The sequence below is a fragment of the Cervus canadensis genome, chromosome 2, assembly GCF_019320065.1.
Source record: "Cervus canadensis isolate Bull #8, Minnesota chromosome 2, ASM1932006v1, whole genome shotgun sequence".
Taxonomy (NCBI): domain Eukaryota; kingdom Metazoa; phylum Chordata; class Mammalia; order Artiodactyla; family Cervidae; genus Cervus; species Cervus canadensis.
Window position 1 is genome coordinate 88440989 of NC_057387.1, and position 26059 is coordinate 88467047.

At 37.3% G+C, this 26059-nt stretch overlaps 1 protein-coding gene across 3 annotated transcripts in view; it reads right to left on the bottom strand.

Moving 5' to 3' along the window:
- SCP2 (sterol carrier protein 2) overlaps positions 1 to 26059 on the bottom strand; it is a 108625-nt gene that overhangs the window by 3772 nt on the left and 78794 nt on the right. For 2 of the 3 annotated variants that reach the window (XM_043461298.1, XM_043461297.1), the window contains 4 exons: positions 19581 to 19734; positions 14485 to 14587; positions 7073 to 7202; positions 263 to 342 (listed from right to left, as the gene is read on the bottom strand). In XM_043461298.1, the coding sequence (XP_043317233.1) occupies positions 263 to 342; positions 7073 to 7202; positions 14485 to 14587; positions 19581 to 19734 (467 nt within the window). Of the gene's footprint in view, positions 1 to 262; positions 343 to 7072; positions 7203 to 14484; positions 14588 to 19580; positions 19735 to 26059 lie in introns of those variants that run through there. The other variant, XM_043461299.1, reaches the window with a different exon arrangement.

Sequence of the window (26059 nt, forward strand, 5' to 3'; positions counted from 1 at the left end):
GAAACCCACCTGTGTGTGTATTTGTGCTTAGTCGTTCAGTCATGTCCAACTTTTTGCAACCTCATGAACTGTAGCTAGCCAGGCTCCTCTGTCCATGGGGGTTCTCCAAGCAAGAATATTAGAGTGCCCTCCTCCAGGGGATCTTCCCAGCCCAGGCATCAAACCCAGGTCTCCTGTACTGCAGGTGGATTCTTACCAACTGAGCTATCAGGGAAAAACCAAAACACACCTAATACAAGGATATAAGCACCATCATACGTACCGTCTGAGGATTCATTTTACCAGTCATCAAAGCCAGTAAGTCCGAGTCAGCCATTGTGATTGTGCAGTCAGCCTTCTTATCTAAAACAGACATTCAGAAAGAAAAAGTGTTCAGTTTCATGTGTACATTTTAGTCAAAAGTCACTGACTGCAACAGAATCACACCCAGTGTTAGTGTGGGCACATGGGCATTCACATACACTCTACAGCAGCCTGGTAAAATGTGGCATAAATCACAAGCAATCTTGATATTTAGCAAGAGGGAATACATTAAATAATGATGGTATATTCATATAGTGGGTACAATGCAGCCATTAGATGATGAGGATCTACATTTCACTGACCTGAAAAGATACTCATATTATACTGTTCATGATACTGTTACGCAAGCCAGTTACAAAACGAACTATAGGCATGAACCCACGTTTTGCTTAAAAACAGATATTCAATTATATATGTACAGGAAAAACATCTGTAAACTTGGAGACCAATATAATAATAGTAGCTACTGTGGCACACAGACTCTAAGGTGACCCCTGTGATCGTTGCCTTCCAGTTTTCATTCATGCCTTCGTATAATCCCCTACCCTCGAGTATGGTCAGGACCTGTGACTTGCTTCTAGCCTGCAGAATGTGAGAAAGGTGATGGTCTGTCATTCTTGTGTTGTATTACATTATATAAGACTCTCTCTTGCTGGCCAACTTTGTCTCACTCTCCTGCTGGCCTTGAATAAGCTAGCTGCTATCCTGTGAACTACATACTGCACAGGGAGAGAGTCACATGGCAGGGTACTGGCCTTCAGGAGCTGAGGGTAGACGCTGGTCTATAACCAGTAAAAAAAAAAAAAAAAAAACCTGATGCTATCATTCTTACAGTTGCAAGGAAGTTACTTCTGCAGCAGCATGATTGAGCTTGTATTTAAACCCCTTCTCCAGCCAAGTCTCCAGATGACAACCCAGCCCTGGACAACACGCTGACTGCAGCCTGCAAGACCTTATGCAGAGGACCCAGCTAAGCTGTCCTCAGCCAACTTACCCATGGAAGCTATGAAGTAATAAATGTGTGTGTTGTTTTAAACCACTAAGTTTGTGGTCATTTGTCACACAGTAATAGCAGATGCATGCCTAGCGATATCTGGGCTTAACAAAATTTTTCTGCAAAGGATCAGACATTACATATTTTAGGCTTTGTGAGCCATTAGGTCTCTACTGCAATGCACCTACAGCACAACCCTGCCCCTACTGCACCAGAGCAGCCACAGATGATACATAAACAAGTGCATGCAGCTGGATTCCAGCAAAACTAGTTTCAAAACAGTAGCAGACCAAGAGGGAGAAGATATTTGTAACTCATATATCTAACAAAGAACTTTTAGCCAGAAAATATTAAAAAAAACTCCTATCACTCAATTAGAAAAGGGTGGATAGACCAACACAAAAATGGGTAAATAAACAGGCACATACAAAAGATCTCCAAACGGCCAAAGATAGCACATGAAACAGTGCTCAATTCCACTAGTCATCAGGAAAATGCAAATCAAAAGTATAGATCAGATACTACAACATACCTACTACAATGAATAGCTTCAAAAATACCCAGTGCTGGTGAGGATGAACAGCTAAAAGGTCAATATAACGCTAGAGGGACTGTAAAATGTTACAGTCACTTTAGAAAACAGCCTGGAAGTTTCTTAGAAAGCTAAAAACACATATGCCATATAACCTGGTAATCCCAGTCTTAAGTGTTTACTCAAGAGAAATGAAAACATAAATCCACATGAAAACCTGTATATGAATGTTCATAATGGCTTTATTCAAACTGCCAAAACCTGGAAAAAAGACAAATATACATCAGCCAGTGACTGGATAAACTATTCAGCAACAAAAAAGGAACAAACTACTACATGAAAGAAGTGGGCTCAAAAAGCTGCAGGCTATCATGATTCCATTTGCAGTTTGTGACGTTCTGAAAAAAGTGAAACCACAGGGACAGAAATCAGATCAGGGGTTGCCAGGGCCTGAGCATGAGAGAAGGGGATTGACTACAAAAGGAGACGAGGACATTTTTTTGAAATATTCTGTATGTTGATTTTTGGTAGTGGGATACAACTGTAGGCATTTATCTAAATTCATAGAATTGTAATCTAAAAAAGGTAGATTTTATTGTACATAAATTATACCTTAAAGAACTTGACTTTAAAAAAAAAAACTAAATTACCAAAGTACTGTCAAAAATGTGGAGCAAATAAAACTCTCATATAACACTGAAGAGTAATACAGAAGAGAATTAAAATAGTATGTCCACAAGAAAACTTGGCTATATGGTAGCTCATGAGTTAATATTTCTATTCCTGGTTATATGCCAAATGGAGATAAATACGTATGTCCACTAAAAGACATACATGAGAATGTCTGTAATGGCTTTATTCACTAACACCCCAAAATGGAAACATGTAAAGATATATCAACCATGAACTGAATAAATAAATTCTGATGCATTCACATAGTAAAAATGAACTAACACTACATGCAATAATATAATGAAGCTTACAATAATGAAAGAAGCCACACGTCAAATAGTAAATATTGTATGGCTCCATCTATATGAATTTCCAAAATAAATAAAATTCAACTTATGGTGATAGAACTTGGAATAGTGGTTCCTTTGGGGAAGGATCAGAGATGGGAGGTGATATGCGGGAGGTTTCTAGAGTGCTGGCAACATTCTACATCTTGAGCTGGGAGATGTATTCATTTGTTAACATTTATTTGCCTGTACACTCAGATTTATGCCCTTCTTTATGGACTAGACATCAAAAAAATTTTACACAACACAAAAAATCAGGTGGCGGGATGAATTTGGCCCACAGGCCATCATTTGTCAACTCTTGATATATATAGATGGTAAGATTATAGGAGAGTAATTTTTTCATTTTATTTCTCTATTTTTCATACTTGATTATGTATTACTTAACAAAGTTTTTAAAATAATAATTTTAATACTATAATCAAAGTATAATGGCAAAAAGGCCATATCACAAAGACTCTAAATTCTTCTTGCAAAATCAGCCATGTCTACTTTGGACAAATGAGAGGTTTCAAGTGCCAAAGGAAAAATCCACCAAGAAATTAAAATTTTCAGCAGTCAGTGTTTTAGGTAATCAGTATAACAACAGTACTCTAATAGCACTACAACTGATAACAGTAATAATATCAAATTATGGCCCACCAGTTAGCTAATCTTTGCCTTAATCAAAAAAAAAAAATAGCAGTTGCTATCGTCTGAATGTCTGTATCCCCCCAAAACTCATATGCTGAAATCCTAATGCTTGATGCTATAGTATTAGTATGGAGGGCCTTCCGGGGTCATGACAGTAGAGCCCTTATGAATAGGATTTATGCCTTATTAAGAGGCTTCAGAGAGACCCTGAGCCCTTCGACAATGTGAGCCCACAGTAAGAAAGCACTGGCTATGAACCAGGAAGAGGGGCCTCACTAAATGTGATCATAGCAATGTCCTGATCTTGGACTTCCAGTCACCAGAACTATGACAGATAAATTCCTGTTGTTTATCCGCCACCCAAGCTGTGGTATGCTCGATAAAGCAGCTCAAACGGACTAGGATGGGGATAAACTATTAAAGCATATGATGCCCATATTATTAACTAAAACAATATTGGAAATTAAAAATTTTTCTATGTCTTAGAATGCAGGGGTAACCCTTAAAAGGACTGTGATTTAACAGCCATTCCATCTTTGCCTGTAACAAAATTTTCTCATTACATGAAAAAAGGTCTAAAGTCTTAAAAATTATGGTATTTTTGGGGGGAGGGGTGGGATGGGTTGAGAGATTGGGATTAACATATACACATTACTATGTATATATAGTATATATATCTATACTATATATATATAGTATAGATAACCAATGAGAATCTACTGCAGCACAGAGACCTCTACTCTGTGCCCTGTGGCGACCTAAATGGATGGAAATCCAAAAAAGAAGGGATGTATGTATACGTATAGGGTTTCCCTGGTGGCTCAGATGGTAAAGAATCTGCCTACAATGTGGGACGCCCGAGTTCAACTCCTGGGTTGGGAAGATCCCCTGGAGAAGGGAATGGCAACCCACTCTAGTATTCTTGCCTGGAGAACTCCATGGACAGAGGAGTCTGGTAGGCTATATGGTCCATGGGGTCACAGAGTTGGATACAACTGAGCAACTAACACTGACATGTTTACATAAGGCTGATTCACTTTGCTACACAGCAGAAACTGACGGTAGTGTAAAATAAGTACACTCCAATAATAAAAAATAATAACAATAAGCCTTAATACCAGGTAGAGTAATTCTTCCCACTTTATTGTTTTTTTGTAATGATTTTTAAGCTATCCTAGGGCCTATGATTTTCCATATAAATTTTTAAATAAGCTTGTCTATGACTAAGAAAAGTCTTGCTGGAATTTTGGTAGAAATTGTATTTAGTCCATAGATGAATTTGAGAAGTGACACCTTTATTCAACTGAGTCTTCCAATCTAAGAATATGTTATTTCCCTCCATTCAGTTAGGTTTTCTTTGATTTCCTTTGTTAATGTTTTATAATTTTCAGCATATAGATTCTGTACATGTTTTTTAAGTGTAAATCTAAGTATTTAACTTAGTAGAAAAGTATTTAACTTTGTAGAAAGCTAATAATATTAATACTATTGTGTTTTAAAAAGCATTAAGGTATTTACAATTTAGAAAATCCAATTCTCTTGTAGATAGATAACATCAAAGAGCAGGGAGAAAAAAGTTAGCAAATTGAGAGAGCTGGACTTGATTTATAGCTGGATTAGATCCTAATATTCCAAGAAAGGACTCCTAGTGACTTTAGGAAATTAAGTGCTGCTGCTGCTGTTACTATGCCAGCACTCACTGAGCTCTCTCTATGCTGAGAGCTTCACATACCTGGGCTTTATTTGATCTCAATAACCCTACGAGTATTGATAGAACTCCTCTTCCTTCACAGTTCAGGTACCATCAATTTCACCCCAAACACTCCTGGTGACTACCACCTAACAAACACTTTTAACACTGCCAACACTCAAGCTATCCTTTTTGCTTACTTGGATGGTGGTATCATCCATTCTCTTAATTGCGCTCTCTGCCTCTGATTTCTTCCTTGCTAATTCATCATGTCTACTGCAGCAGCTTCATCCTCTAAAACACAGCTCTTGACTTTCATTTTTTTCAAAAAAGCTAGTGTCCCTAGACCACCTCTCTCAATTGCATCAGGTTCTCTTCAAAGAGAGAAACATAACATACAATATAGCTACCATTTACTGAATGCTTACTAAGCATCACTCATTCATTCTGCTGTTCATTTTTATTATCTATTTTATTGAAGGCCTACCAGGTATCAGATATTATTCTAGGCACTGTGAATGCAGCAGTGAACCTAAGAAGCAAAAGCTCTGCCTCCATGCAGCTTACAACTCAAGTGGGGGATGGATAATAAGCAAATAAATAAGATACAGTATATCAGATGGAGGTAAGTGCTATAAAGAAAAGTAAGGCAGAAAAGGACAATAGGGAATGGTAATGAGGTGTGATTTAGAAGTGTGGCTGGGGAAACACTCACTGAGAAGGTGACATTTAGGCAAAAATCCAAAGCAAATGCAAGGACCAGCCATGAGGATATCTGAGGGATGATGATCCCAGGCAGTAGAAAGCTCCGGAACTGGGAATACCTTACATTCAAGCCACAGCAAGGAAGCCACTATGACTGCAGCAAAGTGAGGAAGATGTAGTAAGAAAGAGAAGACTAGGGCCAATCACATGGCATGTACAGCGGAGACTGGAACAGCACTGTAAGTCAATGATACTTCAGTTAAAAGAAAAAGAGCCAAGCATGACTTCAAGGATTTTAGACGGAGGAATTGGTTAAACAAAGGGGCAATTTATCAAAATGGAATATCAGCAGATACTTAGTAAGTATCCAAGTAAATCTGTTAGTTAAGCAGCTGGATATACACCTTGGAGTTCAATGTCTGAGTTCACACTAAGATATCTGGGAGTCATCAGTGTGGAGATGGTTTGAAAAGCATGAGATTAGATGAGAGCCCCAGGGAGTGAATGTAGATAGAACTGAGCCTTAGAGCACCAACATTTACACACTTAGAGATGAGGAAAAAACAGGGAGAGGCCAAGAAGGAACACCCAATAGGTAGGAAGAAAGCCTGGAAAAGTAATATTATCAGAACTGGGAATTAACCACTGAAGTTAACAATATGGTGGTTACTTATGACCTTGACAAGAACAGTTCTGGAATAATGATGAGCTGACAAAGGCTGACTGGAGTAGGTTCAAGAAACACTGAGATGAGAGGAAGTGGAGACAGTGAGTATAGACAGGTCTTTTGAGGACATGTAGCCATACACTGAACCATGCGCTTCACAGGTTAATTAGCAGACAATTCTCTTAATCCCCTCACGAATCCTATGAAATAGGAACCATTTATTATTCCCATTTACAAATGAAAAAAAAACAAAGCTCAGAGAAGTGAAATAATTTAAGGCCAGAATCTGTGAGTGGCAGGACCAGGACTCTAAACCCAAGGTTGCCTAGTTCCAAAGCCTAACGCTAGCCACAGTGATGGAGCCTCACAATCTTTGGGAGGAAAACAGACAGGACCTATCCTATTCCCAAAGATTCCCCAGTGCTTGACAATATCTAAAGCCAGCACTTCTGGGGCCACCAAGGCAGGCCCCCATCTTCCTCTGTGAGCTTGTCAGTGCTCCTATCAGTGAGGTCATCACCGCACTGACCTGAGTTAGGCAGCACTGATCCTTTGCCGTTCTTCACGTCCACCACCCAGGTGGCTTCTTTACCCCCAGGGCCATCCTTCACCTTGAAGGCAAAAATACCACCAATTTTCTTCACAAACTGCTCACCTTCCTGGAAAGAAAAACAACACAGAGTTATACTAAGTTCACTCCTCTGGCTTTGCCCCCAAATTAAATGTTTAAGCAGATATATGACATGAGCTGCTGGGCAGCAGGCAAGTCCCCAGGCTCCCTTAGGATCTTTCACCCAGAAAATCCGAAAGGTAACCAGGCAGCAACTCCCTCATCTGCCAAATCTTCTGATTAAAATGGCTTTCTGGATACAACCAGTGGAAGGAAAAGGGGAATTGGGGAGTGGGTGGCACAGCAGCACTTTCTATTGCAATAGGCTTCATTTGTCTCAATAATTTCTAGAAGATCCACTCTGGCCTCTCAAAACATAGGAACTCTACCCCTTCTTTTTTTCTAGCAGGTAAATTCCTTCACATGTATGTTTGGTGTTCCACAATCAGAATTTAAATATAAGTGGTTCAACTCATTTTCTGGATTAGTATAAAGAATTATACGAGTAATATCCCATCCACCACCTACTTTTGGATCTTGGGGAATGAGGCTGAAAAAATAACCTCAGATACATATCTCTGTAGGGTGGTTTCCTTTCTCCTTCCCTCTTCCCTTCATTCCCACTCTGTTTCCTCTTTTCTTACTGAAATACTGATTGACTGAAACCATGACTGTCACCAAACTTTGTTTCAGGCTCTATAGAGTCAGAAGGGTAAATGATAACACACTATGATCTCTATGATGGATGGGAGCACAGAGGACACCCTAAGCCGGGTGGCAGGGTGAATAACTCACACACTCCCCCTGAAAAAGCACACAGACACAATAACTTCATTGCAAGTAAATATATCATACTGCAGAAAAATAGAAAATATTGATAAAGAAAAAGAAAATAGAAATCATTCACAATTTCATCACCACTTAAGAAAATAACATTTTGATATAAATCCCCTCTATCTTTTTTTCTCTGCATATACACTTTTTAAATGGGATCACAGTATATACTATACTAATTTGTAATCCACCTTTCAGTTTAATATATCTATCCTTACTACTGTGTCATTAAGAATTCTTCTACATAATTTTAAATGACTATACACAGTCTTTAATTGTAGAAGTTCACTACACTTTATTCTCTGTTGCTTGATGGGCTTCCCTGGTGGCTAGCTGGTTAAGAATCCGCCTGCAATGCAGAAGATTCTGGTTCGATTCCCGGGTTGGGAAGATCCCTTAGAGAAGGGATGGGCTACCCACTCCAGTACTCATGGGCTTCCCTGGTGGCCCAGCTGGTAAAGAAGCCACCTGCAGTGCGGGAGACCTGGGTTCGATCCCTGGGTTAGAAAGGTCCCTGGAGGAGGACATGGCAATCCACTCTAGTATTCTTGCCTGGAGAATACCCATGGACGGAGGAGCCTGGTGGGCTACAGTCCACGGGGTCGCAAAGAATCGGACACGACTGAGTGACTCAGCACAGCACAGCTGTTGCTTGATATTTAGGTTAGTCCTAATTTCTGGCTCTTAAAACAATGCTGTAAATAACATTCTTGTATCTAAGTATTTTTATATAAACTCATTTATATAAAGTTAAACTCCAAGAATTCAACTTTGCTAATTAATAACAATGAATTTGAAACAGCATAAGTTTGAATTCTTGCTCTGCCATGTACTTATATAACCCTGAGCAAGTTAATAAACCTCTCTCAATCTGTTTTCTTTTCTGTGAAATGGAGTTAATAATAGTAGCTATCCTCATAAAGTTGTACAGTACTTAAATACCCACAAAACACAGAGTAACTGCTCAATAAATGTTAGTATTTTTTCCCATTATTTCACTCTATGATCTGTCTGCTATTCCTGTGCCAGTATTATAGCTTTATAAATCTACTTTACTCTTTATATAGTAAACTTCCATGTGCGTGTGAGTTATTCACTCAGTTGTGTCCAATTCTTTGCAACCCAATGGACTGCAGCCCACCAGGCTCCTCTGTCCCTAGGATTCTCCAGGCAAGAATACTAGAGTGGGTTGCCATTTCCTTTTTCAGGGGATCTTCCTGACCCAAGGATCGAACCTGGGTCTCCTGCATTGCAGGAGGATTCTTTATCATCTGAGCTACAGGGAATCCCAAAATTTCCATAATCTTCCAAATATTCTTCACTATGCTTGGATTTGTTACAACATTTTTTTTCTTCTAGATGTACATTATAATCATTTAGTTAGTTTTTCACCCCAAAATGCTATTGGGTTTAAACAGGGTTACATAAAATACATGGATCTGTTTGATGGAGAATAATTACCTTATAATATTAAGAACTCCCATTCATGAATATGTTATATCTTCAAGTTTTCCTTGAGGTCCCTTGGGAATATTCTGTCATTTCCCCCTACATAAGCTTTTGTACATTTCTTGCTAAGTGTATTCTTAGTTATTTTATATTGCTCTTGTTAGTAATATATTTTTCATTATATTTTTACTGAATTATTGCAAATATATGGAAAATACATTGATCTTTTTATATTTATTTTAGAACTTACTACCTTTTGAGTCTTACAATTTCTAATAGCTTTTACTTCCACTTTTTTTTTTTTTTTAGCCTTACATCCCTGCAATAATTTATATCCAAGATTTTTCTTTTGGTTAGAAGAACATAATATTTGTTCTTCTAACAAAGATTTCAGTGTTTACTATGCTCAGGCACTGTGCTAACTACCTGAAATACTCAAATAATTACTACTAGATACTCACCTCTGTTTCTATGTAGGCAGAGATACCGACCTAAGTTCTTTCTTTTTGTTGGGCCTTGTTTTTTATAACAAATTCACTGAGATATAATTTATATACCGTATAATTTATCCTGTTAAAGTAGATAGTTTAGTGGTATTTTAGTATATTCGAAGTTGTGCAACCAACACCACTATCTAACTTTAAAACATTTTCATCACCCCCAAAAGAAGCCAACACCCATTAGCAGTCACCCTCTACCTCACCATTCTCTCCTTCCACCAACCCCTGCCAAATACGTATCTACTTTCTGTCTTGGTGAATTTGCTTATTCTGGATGTTTCATACAAACAGAATTATACAATATATGATCTTTTATGACTGGCTTCTTTCACTTATCATAATGCTTTTAAGGTTCATCCATTCTGAAGCATGTATCAGAAATTAATTCTTTTTCATGACCAAGTAATATTCCATTGTATGCAGGCAGCACATTTTGTTTAGCCATTCATCAACTGACAGCTGTTTCCCCGTTTTATGAGTAATACTGCTATGCACATTTGTGTCCAAGTTTTTACATGGACATAGATAGGCTCTAATTCCTCTTAGGTTTACATTTAGAAGTTAAAATTTATGTTATAAGGTGATGTGTAACTTTTTGAGGAATTATCAAACTGTTTTCTAAAGTAGCTGTGTCATGTTACATCCTACTAGCAACAAATGAAGGTTCCAATTTCTCCATATCCTTATCAGCACTTTTGTCTGTCTTTTTCATTTTAGTCATCCTAGTGGGTGTGTCAATCTTTTTCCTGTACACAGATAATAAACCTGAACCTATCTGGAATCAACCATGGATCTTAGGATTCCAAAGAAGCTATTCTAAACTTATTGAGTCTAGGCCTACTTATTTCAACCTCCATGGAGGCAAATCGCACATGTGTCCTGAGACCAACTACCAACATTTTCTAGTTAAATCAAGAAACCAAAATGACTGTCAGATTTTTTTTAAGTGAAGGAGATAAATTCTATTATTTTGGTTCCCTTAAAAGATCTCAAATTATTTTAAGCTAACTCTAGGAAAAATTATTAATAACAATAACAATCTTTGGGCAGCTATAAAGTTTTCAAGTGCTTTTTTTTAAAGTGCTTTTTATATACATTATTTCTTTAATTTTCATAAAACCCTGTAAGTAGCTGGACAAGTATTAATATTAGCTCATTAGGCAGAAACAACAACTAGGGATCTAAAAGGTTAAGAACCCTTTAGACTATTCTCTATCCTATTGCCAACTAACCCACCTAATACAAACCCACCTAACACTAACATAAATATCACTTTCAGATTTGAATTTGGATGGCTCCCTACAGCCTACAGGATAAAATCTGTCTTTATATATCATTCTAGAGTCTTCGTAACCTGAAGGATATTTATATGTTCTTACCTTCAGCCTTTTTTTCATCCTCCTCAGGGCTTTTTTGTTCTGACCATTTTGAATGCCATGAACGTATGTGCTTCTGTGCCCTTACTTATGCCCTGTCTGAGTTCACTCACCTCTTCCTATTCTCCATTCCTACCCAACTTCACCAATTCAAGTCTCAGTTCACATGCTAACTCCTCTGGAAAGGCTTTTCTTTCTCTACTGGACACTTTGATAGCCCTTTGCACATAACCCACATGCAGGTTTCTTGTCAAAGCCATTTTTTTTTCCTAGGAAATTTTTGCCATGTCTGTCTTACCACTAAACTTTAATGTTCCCTGAGGGGAAGTGACATATGACAAGTAAGTAATACAACCAGAACTCAAATTCAGGTCGGTTTAACTTCAAATTCAGTGCTCTTTCCATTTACTCATACCATATGGCACAGTTGGTTACATCAATACTTCCAAACTTTAGCCTATAAAAGTAGTTTCTGTCACCATGCATAAATTAAAAGAAAGTTCAAAGTTTTTTCCACATTCCTTAAAATCCTTTATCCTTCAGGGTTCTGCGGAGGTAACCTAGAAAAGTAGATTAGTAATGCTCGTTTCTGGGCCACCCAAAGAGCCAGACCTCCTCTGGAGCCGACAGCACATGAACAAACACTTCCTGCTGCATCTATGACATCTGCTTGCACAATGCCTCAGGAATAGTTATGGCAGACACCAAGTTAGAGCAGGAAAGCACAGCAAATGTTTAGAAACTCTACCTGAATACTTGGAAATTTCTCCCACTTCCTTAAGACAGATGTAGACTAACTTTGTATCTGCTGTTACTTTTGAGAACCAACTGATCCTCTTCGAATCCTTTAGCCAATAAGACATTTTCAATTGAAGAGGGAGTGAGAGAGGGTAAGGAAATGAACAAGGAGAGAGTTAAAAGTGTAAAGAAACTACACATCTTTTGCGAAACTGGAGATCACAAATAGTTCTAAGTGCCTCCTTACTTGAAGAAAAGTACTTCTTTTTGAGTAGCAAAAGGTCAAGGAGTAGGTCCTGTGGTAAACTGAATAGGAACAAAAAATTACGACAGAATTCAAAGAAGGGTAATGGGGTACTGCTAACAAAGACAAAAGTGGAAATAAAATCTCTTGCCAGATTTCTTTTTTCCTAATGCAGAAAATGTATGAATTGACAAAAGATTCCAATACTTTCACTTTCTGGCACAGCAAACATTTAGAAAACTGACAATCGTGAGAAGGAGAGAAAAAATAAGGGGACAAGGTCCACACAAGAGAGGTTACAGAGGGAGAAGAATTAAAATGGGAGAAAGAGGCAAACGTTTGCAAAGTTAAAAGAATATTGCGAAATAAAAACACCACTGTTTTGTTAATCCCAATAATGAAGTATTTAATGGTTGACATACAGACATACCAGATACTCTCTAAACTTTTTTTTTGACAGAATAATGCTAAAAAATGGTAAAACCTGGCAGAAGTAACTATCTTATGGGATACCCTGCAGGCAAATACTGATGTCACTAAAAAATTTTTTTTCAGGCATTAGCAAGTCCAACTTCATCTTAGTGGACACTTGTAATGAAAGAAATTTCAAAAACAATAAGCATATATACTTTTCTACTCTTGGGAAAGGTTTTTTTAAAAACCAGTCAACAAAGCACTGGAGATAGGGTGAAGAAAAAACAGTCAATCTCATGAACTATCATTGAGTCTGTAAATTAGTAAGTACCCTCTTTTTGGTGGATATGTATCATGGCATTAAGTACCTAAAGATGAGTGCAAAAGGAAATTTATTATACCTTTATTTTTTGCAAGATTTAAATACAACCCAATGTTCATCACAAGAGACTAGTTAAATAGATGGTGATATTTATAATCAAACGTGTACTTTGGGGCATTAAAACTGATGGTAAGGGTTTATATCTATGAGTAAGGAACATAGTATCAAGAAATAAGCTGGTTATAAAACAACAAGTAGACCAATGCAGGTGTATCCTTGCAAGATGGTGGCAGAATAGGTCTGCAAGCTGCTGGGACAGTGCCTGCCTGCTGGAAACAGTCAACCCTGGCCCTCTCTACCTCAGGAAGACTGGTGATCATTATGAAAATTCTTGAAATGCAGGGTACTTTGTCAAGACATGTCAGTCACATTAGCTATTCAGTGCAATCACACCCACAGCACAATCATCTTAAGATGTTAAGAAAGCCTTTGTGTTACAATAAGGGAGCGTCAAGATATGCACAATGTTTGTCTTCACACTGTGCCTCTAACATGAGTGAACTTCACACTTTAAGTGTTTTGAATCTTTTTATTTCAGCCCACTGGTCAGTTTCATAGATGTGTAAAATTAAAATCAATTATGAAATTCCAATGTCCTTAAATGAAACACTGATGTAAACGTCTAATTTTACCCAAGGGAACAACTCTCTTTTTGGAGAAAGAGTTACTATTAGGTTGCTTTAGTATGATTATTATCTATCAAGAACTAATTACTGAACATAAACATAGGTCCGCATATATAAACTTAAAAATTCAACATGTATTGTATGATCCTGGTTATGTAAAACTGTATATTCATATACACAGAGAGAATATCATCTACTGTTAACACTTTAGAAGGCTCTCAGTAACGGCATTTCAGGAGATTTTAAATTTTTCTTATTTGTATGTTTCTGTATAATTCTCTTGATGAGCTCATTTTTACAACAAGAAAAACAGATTTGAAAACTCTGAAAAACTCAAACGCAAAAAATTTCTTTTTAAAAGGACTTTTAATATTAGATGCTCTTGCTGCTGCTGCTGCTGCTAAGTTGCTTCAGTAGTGTCCGACTCTGTGCGACCCCATACGGCAGCCTACCAGGTTAAGGCTCCTTAAATGTTATTCTCTTGAATGATTCTAAGTAAGATCTTTTTAATCCAGAAGGAAATTACACCAAAACAGATTTTAATCCCTTTATATAACTCAAATCTGGAGATTTACATATCTCTGAATGCACTTTTACCAGAATTACAAGGAAGCCATAACAGACACTGAGAAATCTAAAATATACTCGATACTTGACAATATGATATAAATTTTCAACTTATACCACTTCATGGCAACACTCGAAATCTGTATCTGCTTCCACTAGCCCAGGATCCTCCTGGTAGTATTTTACATAAATTGTACTTACATCTTCAAGCTTCTTCTCAATCTCCTTAAAGACAAGATTTGCCTTAAATCCATCAACAGCAGAGCTGGTTGGAGCAGCCTCAATTTGATGAGTTCTAAAAGAACTGAGGAAAATAATCGATTTCAATCCATGGAGCCACATAGGTACTAGGTACTAGGTTTTTCAACATTTATATAGTAAATGCTGTATGTTAGTCGCTCAGTCGCGTCTGACTCTTCATGACGCCATGGACTCTAACCCACCAGGCTCCTCTGTCCATGGAATTCTCCAGGCAAGAATACTGGAGTGGGTTGCCATTTCCTTCTCCAGGGGACCTTAACTACCAGGGACCTTCCCGATCAGGGACTGAACCCAGGTCTTCTGCATTGCAGGCAGATGCTTTACCATCTGAGCTCCTAGGGAAGCCCCCAAATGCTGTATAAATGTAGTACTTTTCAAAAACTCTAACAGAGATGTTGGGGCTTCCACCCAAAGGAAATTGTTTTTAGGCCAATAAAACAATTAACCTTTTCTTCTCATTATTCAACAAATACTGATTGCTCACCAGGTGGTAAGCACTGTCCTGAAAAAAAGGGTAAACCAATGAACCTACCCTCATGAAGCTTTTATGCCAGTGGGGGAGACAATGAACATGCAAAAAAATAAAGAATACAGTTACTATGAAGAAAATAAGGCAAGTTAAGAAGATATAATGAAAGTATATTTATGTGTGTCGGGTGGCTTCTTTTAGAAAGCCTAATCAGATAGGCCTCTCTGGGGAGGTGATATTTAAATTAGATCTTAAATTTTGTAAATGAGTCTGCCATGTAAAGATTAGGCAGGAAAGTCAGTTCTACATTTGCAGTGTAAAGAATGGGATATAGAAACTAGCTTGGCAGTTAAAGAAACTATAAGAAGGCCAGCATGGCTGAAGCAGGGCAGAGAAGGATCTAAGGTCACAGGAATGCACAGGGCAAGATAACAAGGGGCTTTATATGTCATAGTTCAGAGTGTGGGTTTTAAGTACCATGAGAAGAACTGTAGGGTATAACCTGGAGAGTAGCACAATCTAATTTACATGTCTAAAAAAATAAATCTGACTGCCACCTGGAAAATGGACTATAAGAGGGCAAGTGGGGAGGCAGGGAGACCAATTTAGAGGCTACAGTCCCCCAAGCAAGAGACAATGGTGATTAAACAGGGTATAAGAGGAGTAAGCAGATGCCGGACTCAAAATTTATTTTTTAGCTGTAAGACATGAATTTAACAACATCTGCCTATTGGTTGTTTGTTACTTAGGGAACAACTACAGACAAATGACCTGATGTGGCAGAAGGAACACAGTCCCTCCAGGTACAGAGGCCTGGGTTAGAATCCCAAGGCTCCTCCACTCGGTAGCCATATGATGCTGAGCAAGCTGCTTCATCTCTGTGCAACCTCTTGTGGGGAGGCAGGCAAGAAGGTGGTCAGTGCCAATGACTACAGAATTAAGTGAAATCCTGTGCAGAAGGTACCTAGCAGAGATCCTGGCCCATGGTAAAAAATGATAGCCACAACTATCACAGGCTACAGAGGCTCGAATGTTAGACACCGAAGTAAACTCAAAGACCTGTGGCAGATGAGGGTGCTTTAGGATTTTAAGTAACTCCTGTGAAATAACACAAGCATGCTGGTTGTGGCTGGGCTGGGACAATAAACACAAGAAATATATACTTAAAGGAGTCAAGAGCGTAGCAGCTTCTCAGTAAGCAAAGCCTTTCTCTCTTTTCTCTATCCTCTCTCCTTCCTTCTCTCTTTCTCTCTCCCCATTCATCCCATCCACTTCTCCCTTCTCTTCCCTTCTTTCTATCATTTCATACATGTTTAATGACTACTTGCCACATGCCAAACCTTGTTCAAGGCACCAGGAACATAGAGGCAAACAAGTCAGACTCAGTCCCAGTCCTCACTGAGTTTATATTTTTCCAGGATAAAAAGAAATAAACACACAAAAATAATTGAAACTATTAGAAAGCAAACAAAAAGAGAAACCTACTTTAGGTAAAGCAGTCAAGGAATGATGTCTCTGACCAACTGAATTTAAGCTAAGACCGAATAAAATAAAGAAAAAGAGCTAGCCATTCAACGAGGAAACTGCAAATATACTAAAAGAGAAAGAGAGTTTGTTATGTTAAAAGAAAGTAAAACAGGACCAGTCACTTGAGTAGAGTAAGTGGGGGGAGAATTGGGCAGGGACCAGACCATGCAGGCCAAAGCAGGGAATTCGGGAACTCACTGAAATGATTCAACAGGAAAGTGAAATAGTTTGATCTGTGATTATTCTTACAACAGTATGCAGTGGCCAGGCTGGGATGCAAGAACTTAGGTGGGGAGAGAGTTATGAGGCTGCTGAAGTGGTCCAGATAGGAAGTGGTGGTGGTCTGGACTACAGTGGAAGCAGTCTGCCAGAGGAGATGAAGGGAAGGAAATGGATCCAAAATAGATTTTCACAGGACTTGCTGCTGGTAATAAGGGAGATCTAAGTGGGAGGGGAAAGACCAAGGATGACTTAAGTGTTTGGCCCGAATACCTGAGGGGATGGTAGTGCCATTTATTGACAAAAGGAAGAATGTAGTGGGAATAAAGGGGATCAAAGTTCCATCTCAAGCACAGTCGGTATGTGAGACAAGAAGGCAGCTTGGGTATGAGAGTCTGGAGCCAGAAGAGGAGATAAAGTGGGTAATTATTAACATAATGAAGGTATTTAAATCCATGTGAACAAACAAGCTCATCTTAAGGGCATTATAGAGAAAGAAGAAAGACTAGGACTTGATTATTTACACGTCTGGGAGAGAAGAGGAAGCAGCAGCCAGTGAAGCAAGAGGAAAACCAGAAAAGCAAGGTGTAACAGAGGTGAGAAAGAATTCTGGAGGGAGGGAGGAGGGAAGCAGGTGGAAACTATGTCAAAGGGCAAACTCCCACTGGATTGGCAACATGACTTTTCAGGTGACTTTGACAAAATCAATTTTAGTGAGTGCTGGAAGGCAGAAGTCAGAAGATAGTAAATTAAAGAGTGAATAGGAGAGGGAAATACAGACAGTGTGGCTCTTTTGATACGTTACTTTTAGGGGGACAGTGAAATGGAGTGGTCTCTGGAAGGGGAGGGTGGCATTAAGGAAGATTTGCTTTTGTTTTTAGATGAACATATCACAGCATGTTTGCCTGATGATGGTGATGAACCAAGGGAAAAGAGGAGAGAAGTCTTGAGAAGGTGAAGGGGGATGAGATCTAGTGGCCTGTGAAAGAGGAGACTCACAGAAGAAGAGATTAGATGTGAGTAATTCTAGATATGCAGGTCAAGAAGCAACAGTTAGAACCAGACATGGAACACTAGACTGGTTGCAAATTGGGAAAGGAGTACATCAAGGCTGTATATTGTCACCCTGCTTATTTAACTTATACGCAGAGTACATCATGTGAAATGCCAGGTTGAATGAAGCACAAGCTGGAATTAAGATGTCAGAAAGCGGAGAAGAACTAAAGAGCCTCTGATGAAAGTGAAAGAGGAGAGTGAAAATCAAGCTTATCAAGCTAATGATTAACCAGCTTTTCATCCAGATTAGGAAAAAAATTAATATATAAAGTTATAACAATGTTTTCTGAAAATTCTTCATATCTTACAATTTATATGATATGTGCCCTGCTTTAGGGAAACTGAACTTACACAAAATCAGAAAAGAGATTACTCATCTTACAAAAGGATGCTCCTCATGATGTCTTAATAATCAAAGTTTTTTTTAGTAGAAACTGAAGTCTGACTATATTTTTTTATTTGGTTTATACATAAGTTTTCTGGAATAAATCTAGTATATAAAATGTTAGAAGGGACTCTGAAGACTGTTTAGTATACGAATTCCTTCTATGTTTCCTGAAATTTTCATTCTAAGGTCTGGAACATAGGCACTGTTTAAACAACATCAAAGATCAGAAGCACAGAATAGCCAAAAACCAGGAACTTTGTACTCAGATAGATGAAGGTTTGAGTCTTGACTGATACCAGTTAAGACTCTTTAGATAAATTATTTTAACTTTGACCATCAATTTTTTCGCTTATAAACAAGGTACAAAATTTACCATGTGCGCCTTTTATGAGGATTAAACAAAGACATGCAGACAAAACACCTATTTTAGTCTCAGTGCTCATATCAGGCCCTCAAAAAGTGGTTGTTAAAGAACTATCACAACTCAATAACAAAAAGACAACCCAATTTTAAGACAGCCAAAATATCTGAATAGGTATTTCTCCTAAGATATACAAATGGCCAATGAGCACATGACAAGATGATCAACACCAGTATCCATTAAGGGAATGCAAATCAAAACAACGAGATATGACTTCATACCCACTAGGATAGCTAAAATAAAAAAATAGACAATAACAAGTGTCAGTGAGAATGTGAAGAAATCAGAACCCTTATAATGGAATATTATTCAGCCATTAAAAGGAATGAAGTACTACATTCCTTTTTATAACATGGATGAACCCTGAAACATTATGCTAAATGAAAGCGGCAATCACAAAAGGCCACATATTTTATGATTTCATTTATATAAAATGTCCAGAACAGGCAAAACCTTAGAGACAAAAAATAGATTAGTGGTTGCCAGAGCCTGCAAAAAGTGAGGATGGGGAATGACTACTAATGGGTATGTGGTTCCTCTTCTTTGGGGATATTAAAAATGTTCTAAAGCTAATTGTGGTGAAGAAGGCACAATTGTATGATATACTAAAAACCACTGAATGTACACTTCAAATGGTGAATTTGTGCCATGTGAATTATGTCCCAATAAAGCTGTTAAAAATATTCCCAGCTGGCTCTGGCTTCTGGTTTAGCATTCTCTCTCTTTTCACTATGCTGCCTCCTTTTTGAACAAAATTTTCCTAAGGCTGGTTAAGGTTGAAAGTTAATTACCAGCTTTAGCATTTTAAAGCCAAGTTATTAAACCAAGGTAATGAGATACTTGGTGTCTTTAAGTACTAACACAATAAAATTGGGACTTTTTTTTACATGTACAATGTAACAGTTGCGAAAAGTCAGAAGGGTTCATCGCCAAACTAAATCCAGAATGCCACTTACCTGGCAGCTTCAGGAAAGCCCATCTTGTACAGCGTAACAACGGCAGCTCCTCCGAGGCCTAAATTATGCTGCAGAGCAACCTTTGCACCAGGAACTTGCCTTTTTCCGGCTTCCCCTCTCAGCTGCCAGCAGAGTTCAGCACACTGAGCCAGACCTAACAAATCGAACACAGAACAGTCAGATTCTCTTGGCTTAGAAAAGTGAAAGAAAGTGAAAGGCCATTAGTCACCTCGGACTCTGCGATCCCCTGGACTGTAGCCTGCCAAGCTCCTCTGTCCATGGAATTCTCTAGGCCAGAACACTGGAGTGGGTAGCTGTTCCCTTCTCCAGGGGATCTTCCCAACCCAGAGATCAAACCCAGGCCTCCTGCATTGCAGGTGGATTTTTTACCGTTTAAGCCACCAGGGAAGCCCCAAGCCCCAGTCAGCTTTCTCAAGCAAAGGAAAGGCTAACATTTTAACTAACCCAATTTATTCAGCCAAGACCATGATTACCTAAGTAATAACTTCTCTTAAAAGCCTGGAGGGTTTCTGCAGCTAGTCATTTTTTCTCCCTGAATAATCTCTGTATTTAGAAGGCAAGCAAGCTTAAGACATTTGGAAAAAGCAGTGGCCACAGGACTGGAAAAGGTCAGTTTTCATTCCAATCCCAATGCCATGCAATGCCAAAGAATGTTCAAACTACTGCACAATTGCACTCATTTCACACGCTAGCAAAGTAATGCTCAAAGTTCTCCAAGCTAGGCTTCAACAGTACGTGAACTGAGAACTTCCAGATGTTCAAGTTGGATTTAGAAAAAGCAGAGGAACCAGAGATCAAATTGCCAACATCCACTGGATCATAGCAAGAGACTATGCTAAAGCCTTTGACTGTGTGCATCACAACAAACTGGAACATTCTTTAAAAAGAGATGGGAATACCAGACTACCTTACCTGCCTCCTGAGAAACCTGTATGCAGGTCAGGAAGCAACAGTTAGAACCCGACATGGAACAACAGACTGGTTCCAAATTCGGAAAGGAGCATGTCAAGGTTGTAGACTGTCACCCTGCTTACTTAACTTATATGCAGAGTACATAATGAGAAATGCTGGGCTGGAGGAAGCACAAGCTGAATCAAGATTGCTGGGAGAAATATCAATAACCTCAGATATGCAGATAATACCACCCTTATGGCAGAAAGCAAAGAGGAACTAAAGAGCCTCTTGATGAAGGTGAAAGAGGATAGTGAAAAAGCTGGCTTAAAACTCAACATTCAAAAAAAAAGATCATGGCATCCAGTCCCATCACTTCATGGCAAATAGACTGGGAAACAATAGAAACAGTGAGAGACTATTGGGCTCCAAAATCACTGCAGATGGTGACTGTAGCCATGAAATTAAAAGATGCTTGCTCCTTGGAAGAAAAGCTATGACCAACTTAGACAGCATATTAAAAATCAGAGCTGTCCCTTTGCCAACAAAGGTCCTATAGACATGAGTTGGAGCAAGGTCCAGGAGATGGTGAAAGACAGGGAAGCCTGGCGCGCTACAGTCCATGGGCTCGCAAAGACTTGGATATGACTGAGTGACTAAACAACAGCAACAAAGAAATTCCCTGTGCTCTTTAAATTTACCCAACCTGTCATTTTTTGGCAGTGTTGAAAGAGAAAACACTGAATATACAGTTCTCTGGCTGAGGCAAAAGAGCATAAAAATAATTTAATTTTACCATTCTTAATGTATCAAAAGAATATAATCTAGGATTGGGAATTGGCTAGTATAGGAAATTTTAGCTAGTATAGGAAATTTTCCTATTATTCTTCTCAAAAAGTTCCTAAAAAGAATGAGTTGTTTTACAGACCTATTCACAAGAATAGCACCGGATTCATAAAAACTGCATTTTGTCCTCTGGATAATAAAATCAGATTTTTAGAATTAGGAAGAACTTACAAGCTGCGCCCCCCCCCCCCCGCCAAAACTAAGTTCCCTTTCTGAATTTATGATTAATCTCTTTATCCAAAACTTGTCTCCTTTGCCCTCAATCCCTTTCTTGTCTCCTCAATTCTCTGCTAACTGAACACTAGAGTCAGATGACTAAGATTACTGTGTTGATACTGTTGTTTACTGTACTAAAATTGCTGTTGTATATACCATTATTAACATACAAACTCAGGTTATTTTTCCTGGCCAGATGAACTCACAGACCCCCAAGCCATGGACCACCTGCCCTGAGAATCATAAACCAAACACATTCTGACTCCCAAAACCATGATTGAAAAAATGTCACAAGATGATAATTAATTCCAGTCTTTGTCCTTCTGCTTTAAAACATCCCTAATTCAAAGACTAAGATGGAGTGGATCTGAAACTTGTTTCTCACTCTCTTTCATGTCTCCCTGTAAATAAACCCTTACTTTGCTGCAAACACACACTGTTAGAGTTTGGCTTTATACACCAAACCATGGGCATGTGGCCCTTGTTTAGTTAAAACATTAGCAATGAGAAACTGTAAGAAAACTGTAAGATTAAGTAATTTGTGAATGGAGACAAAGCAGGCTAATTCCAGAGTTGACATAAGAATCCAGGTCTCCTGATTTACATTTGTTTTTCTCCCATACCAGCTTAAGAATGTTCTATCAGGAAAGACTGGTTTCATTGTCCTAAAGGCACAGCAAACAGGTCTACCTGTAATATCTGTTCTTACACCCACCCCCAGTCACAGCGTCTGATTCCCAAGTACCTATAACAGTTTTCTTTCTTAAAAATTAAATTTACTTATTTTTAAGTGAAAACAAAGACGAGCATTTTTAATGATAAAAGGTACAATTCACAAAGAAGATAGACATCATAAACCATTAGACACCTAACAACAAAGAAACAAAGATACATAAAGCAAAAGTCAGAAGAAATAGAAGGGAAAAGAAAAATATATACAATCATAGTGACACATATCAACATTTCTCTGAGAATATTTTATCAAGTGCAGAAAAAGTAATAAGAGCATCTTGAATGATGTCATTAGTAGTTTAAACATAATAGATTTCTATTTATATCAATCTTATATCCTACACAAATATATTTAAAATTTTGTATCTAATATATTGTTAATAGATGTCCATAGGACATTTAGAAAAACTGGCAAAAAGATAAACATTACTAAATTTTAAAAAGTAGAATTATTTTTTTGTGTGATTCAGTTATACACATACACATTAATTTTATTTTCCATTATAGAAGATATTTTCCATTATTTCCATTATTTTTCATTATTACAAGATATTGACTATAGTTCCCTGTGCTATACAGTAAATCTTTGTTGCTTGTTGCATATCTATTTTTTTTAATTAGAAATCTAGCATTCTATTCATACTAAGTCAAACAAGTGGAATCAAAATTTAGGCAAAAATTCATAAGTTTTCTAAAATATATGTATTATACATATTATTTATATATATGTATACAAGAGTTTTTCTACTATGCTTGATAAAGTCTTGAGAAAGAACATCAAAAAAAAAAAAGAAGAGATGGGGAAACTGGAAAACATAAGACAGTTTTCTATATAACTTCAACCTCCTCAGGAAATTTAACTGCCATTTCTCCTTTGTAGGCAATGTCTACATATTTTTACAGAATATATATTTTAAACATTGTTTTAAAATAGGTAATTCTATATCTTGGAATGATTTTTTTGAATTGTGAACGAAATATTAAGGTCAAGTGAATAATTCTAATATATCCAAACTTTGGAGCCATCAGTTTTACTTGAAATCTGCCAAATGAAAAGCTTAAACATTCATGAATACGTAAGATAAAAAAATGAATACACGGGTGGGGAAATAGGGCTAGTTCTTGTCCCAAAAGAATAAATATACATAGTTTACAAATATTTGAGAAAAATACTCAACTTCACCTTGATCAAATAGAAAGATACCACTTTAACCAATCTCATTAGTCAGGATGTTTAAAAAATGGAGCTTATCAATGCTGTGGAGACTATGGCAACACAGTCACCTTCATACACTATGGATAATAGTTCAAACTGCCACAATCTTTTTACAAAGCAAAGTGCAAAATTATTAAGAGCATTTAAAATGCTTTGAAAACCATTCTATGAAAATAATCAAGCATAGGAAAAGTCTTACACACAAAGCTATCTGTTCATCACATTCTTAGAACAGTGAAAAACTAGATATATACAAGTGAAATAACTGTGGCATAGTTTAATATAAAGTATGATCTATTCATATGACAAAGTATTATATTCCTATTTGAAATAAGTTTACAAAAATTTTAAAAATTTAGGAAAATGCTTATGATATAATCTTAGTAAAAAATGCAAGGAACCAATTAGATATTCATCCACCCATTCATCCAGCAAATATTTACAGAATGCCTATTATGTGCTGATACTGCTCAAGGCTCAGAAGATCTAATAAATAAGATAGCCATATAAAGAAACACAGCCTACTTAGGAAATAGAAAGTTAAGTAATGAAGCTAGAGGGTATTCAAGACAGCCATGAGAATGACAGAGAAGAGGGTGGAGGGGCTGGGGAGGGACAGAGAGAGAGAGAATATGAACGCACTGGAAGCACCAGATATTGCAGTCATCTCAGTCACACCTACCACTGACATTTTAGAAGATGTGGTACACTGCATTAAATCTTCACTCATGATTTGCTTAACTCACATGTGGCAAGAAAAGAAGGAAGGAAGGGAATAAAGATTGATGTTGACTTATTTATTTGCTTTTAACAAAAGATGACTGACACTGAGAAAACATACTAATTATATGAGCTTTCTGGTTATCTGCTTCAGAATAAGCTGGCACTTTTTATACTTCTCGAATCTATAATAGATCTGTAAAGGGTGGAAGTCAAAAGCTGGCCTCAGAAATCCATTTGCCAAGAAGGCACAGCAGACAGTTACAAAAGCATTTACATGAGTAATATTTTTTTTTTAATTTTCCTTCCTTGGATAATTTCTGGCACTGAATTGAAAACCATACCTTTCTTCTCCTTGGAAAACAACAGACTATCAAACATGAACATGATACATTTATAAACTATGAATGGGCACAGGAATAGGCAACCTGTCAAAGAAGTATATGCAAATAGTAACATACTTCTTAAAATCTCTTGTGAAGGATAAAAAAATTTTTTAACCTTATTACCTCATTTTACTACCATCTTGCTTCAAAAATTTCCTCAGAAGATGTTGGACAATCTTTTTATATAAAAATAAATAGCTTAGGACTCAGCTACATAGGCATAGAGTCTGGTTGCTACTGAAAATAAACTATTCAAAGATGTATCAACCACTCCACTAAGTACTGAAGATACAGAGGACTCACAGTGTAATATGATGTGCTATTAAGATGAGTACTAAATGCTATGGAAATCTACAGAATGAAAAAAATTACAGGAAATAATATCTTGAGATATTATCTGAACTCTTTTGTTCCTCCTGCCTCCTTGAACCCATAACTCTTCATATGCCATTAAGACAGCCAAGTACAAAAAAGTAATAATTTAGCTTTAGTTTCAAATTAGACATCTAAAAGTCTTGACATAAAAAAAGCATGTTTTTCTATTGTTGGAGCCTGGCTTTTTGAGAAAGCAAAGATTTGTTGAGCTTCAAAGGGCAAAAAGCTTTAATGGATTCAGTATAAACTGAAAAAGCACATTCTATGTGATGACAGCAGGTGGAAGTATGAATTTACTCAAAGGAATAAAGTGGCAACTACATTAACCTTAAATAGATAAAGTTTTCTTTTTAAACAAACATAATAATTTTTTGTGGGCTTTATAACATATGTAAAAGAAAAATTCACAACTACAGTATTGTAAAGCCTGGACAGGAGAAATGGAAATACACTGTTGCAACGTTCTTTTACTATTAGTGAAGTAGCATAATAACATTTGAAGATAGGCTATAATAATAAAGATAAAATGGAGAAGCAAAAAGCAATCCAAAACTAGGCTGAAAAACGAGAGAAACAGGAATAAAGAACAGCTAGGACAAAGAGAACATAAACAGCCATACTAATAAGCACATCAAATGCAAACAGTCTAAATACCCCAATCAAAACCAGACATTGCCAGTGCAGAGCAGAAAAACAAGAACCAATTAAATGCTGCCAATGCACTTTAAACATAAAATCACAAATAGGTTAAAGCTTAAAAGATAAAAAAAGGTATACCATGTTAGCACTGGTTAAAAATTAAAAGCTAGAGTGGCCATATTAAATCAGCCAAAGTAGATCTCAGTGCAAAGACGTGCCAGAACAAAGAAGGCCATTTCATGAAGATACAGGGGAAAATGTAAAACTGTCTTTATCCACAGATGATATGATTATCTATGCAGAAAACCTGATGGCGTTTTTAAACAACTACTAAATTAATAAGTGAGTTTTAGCAAGGTTACAAGATGAATATACAAAAAATTGATTATATTTCTACATACTACTAATAAAAATTTGAAACTGAAAAAATACCATTC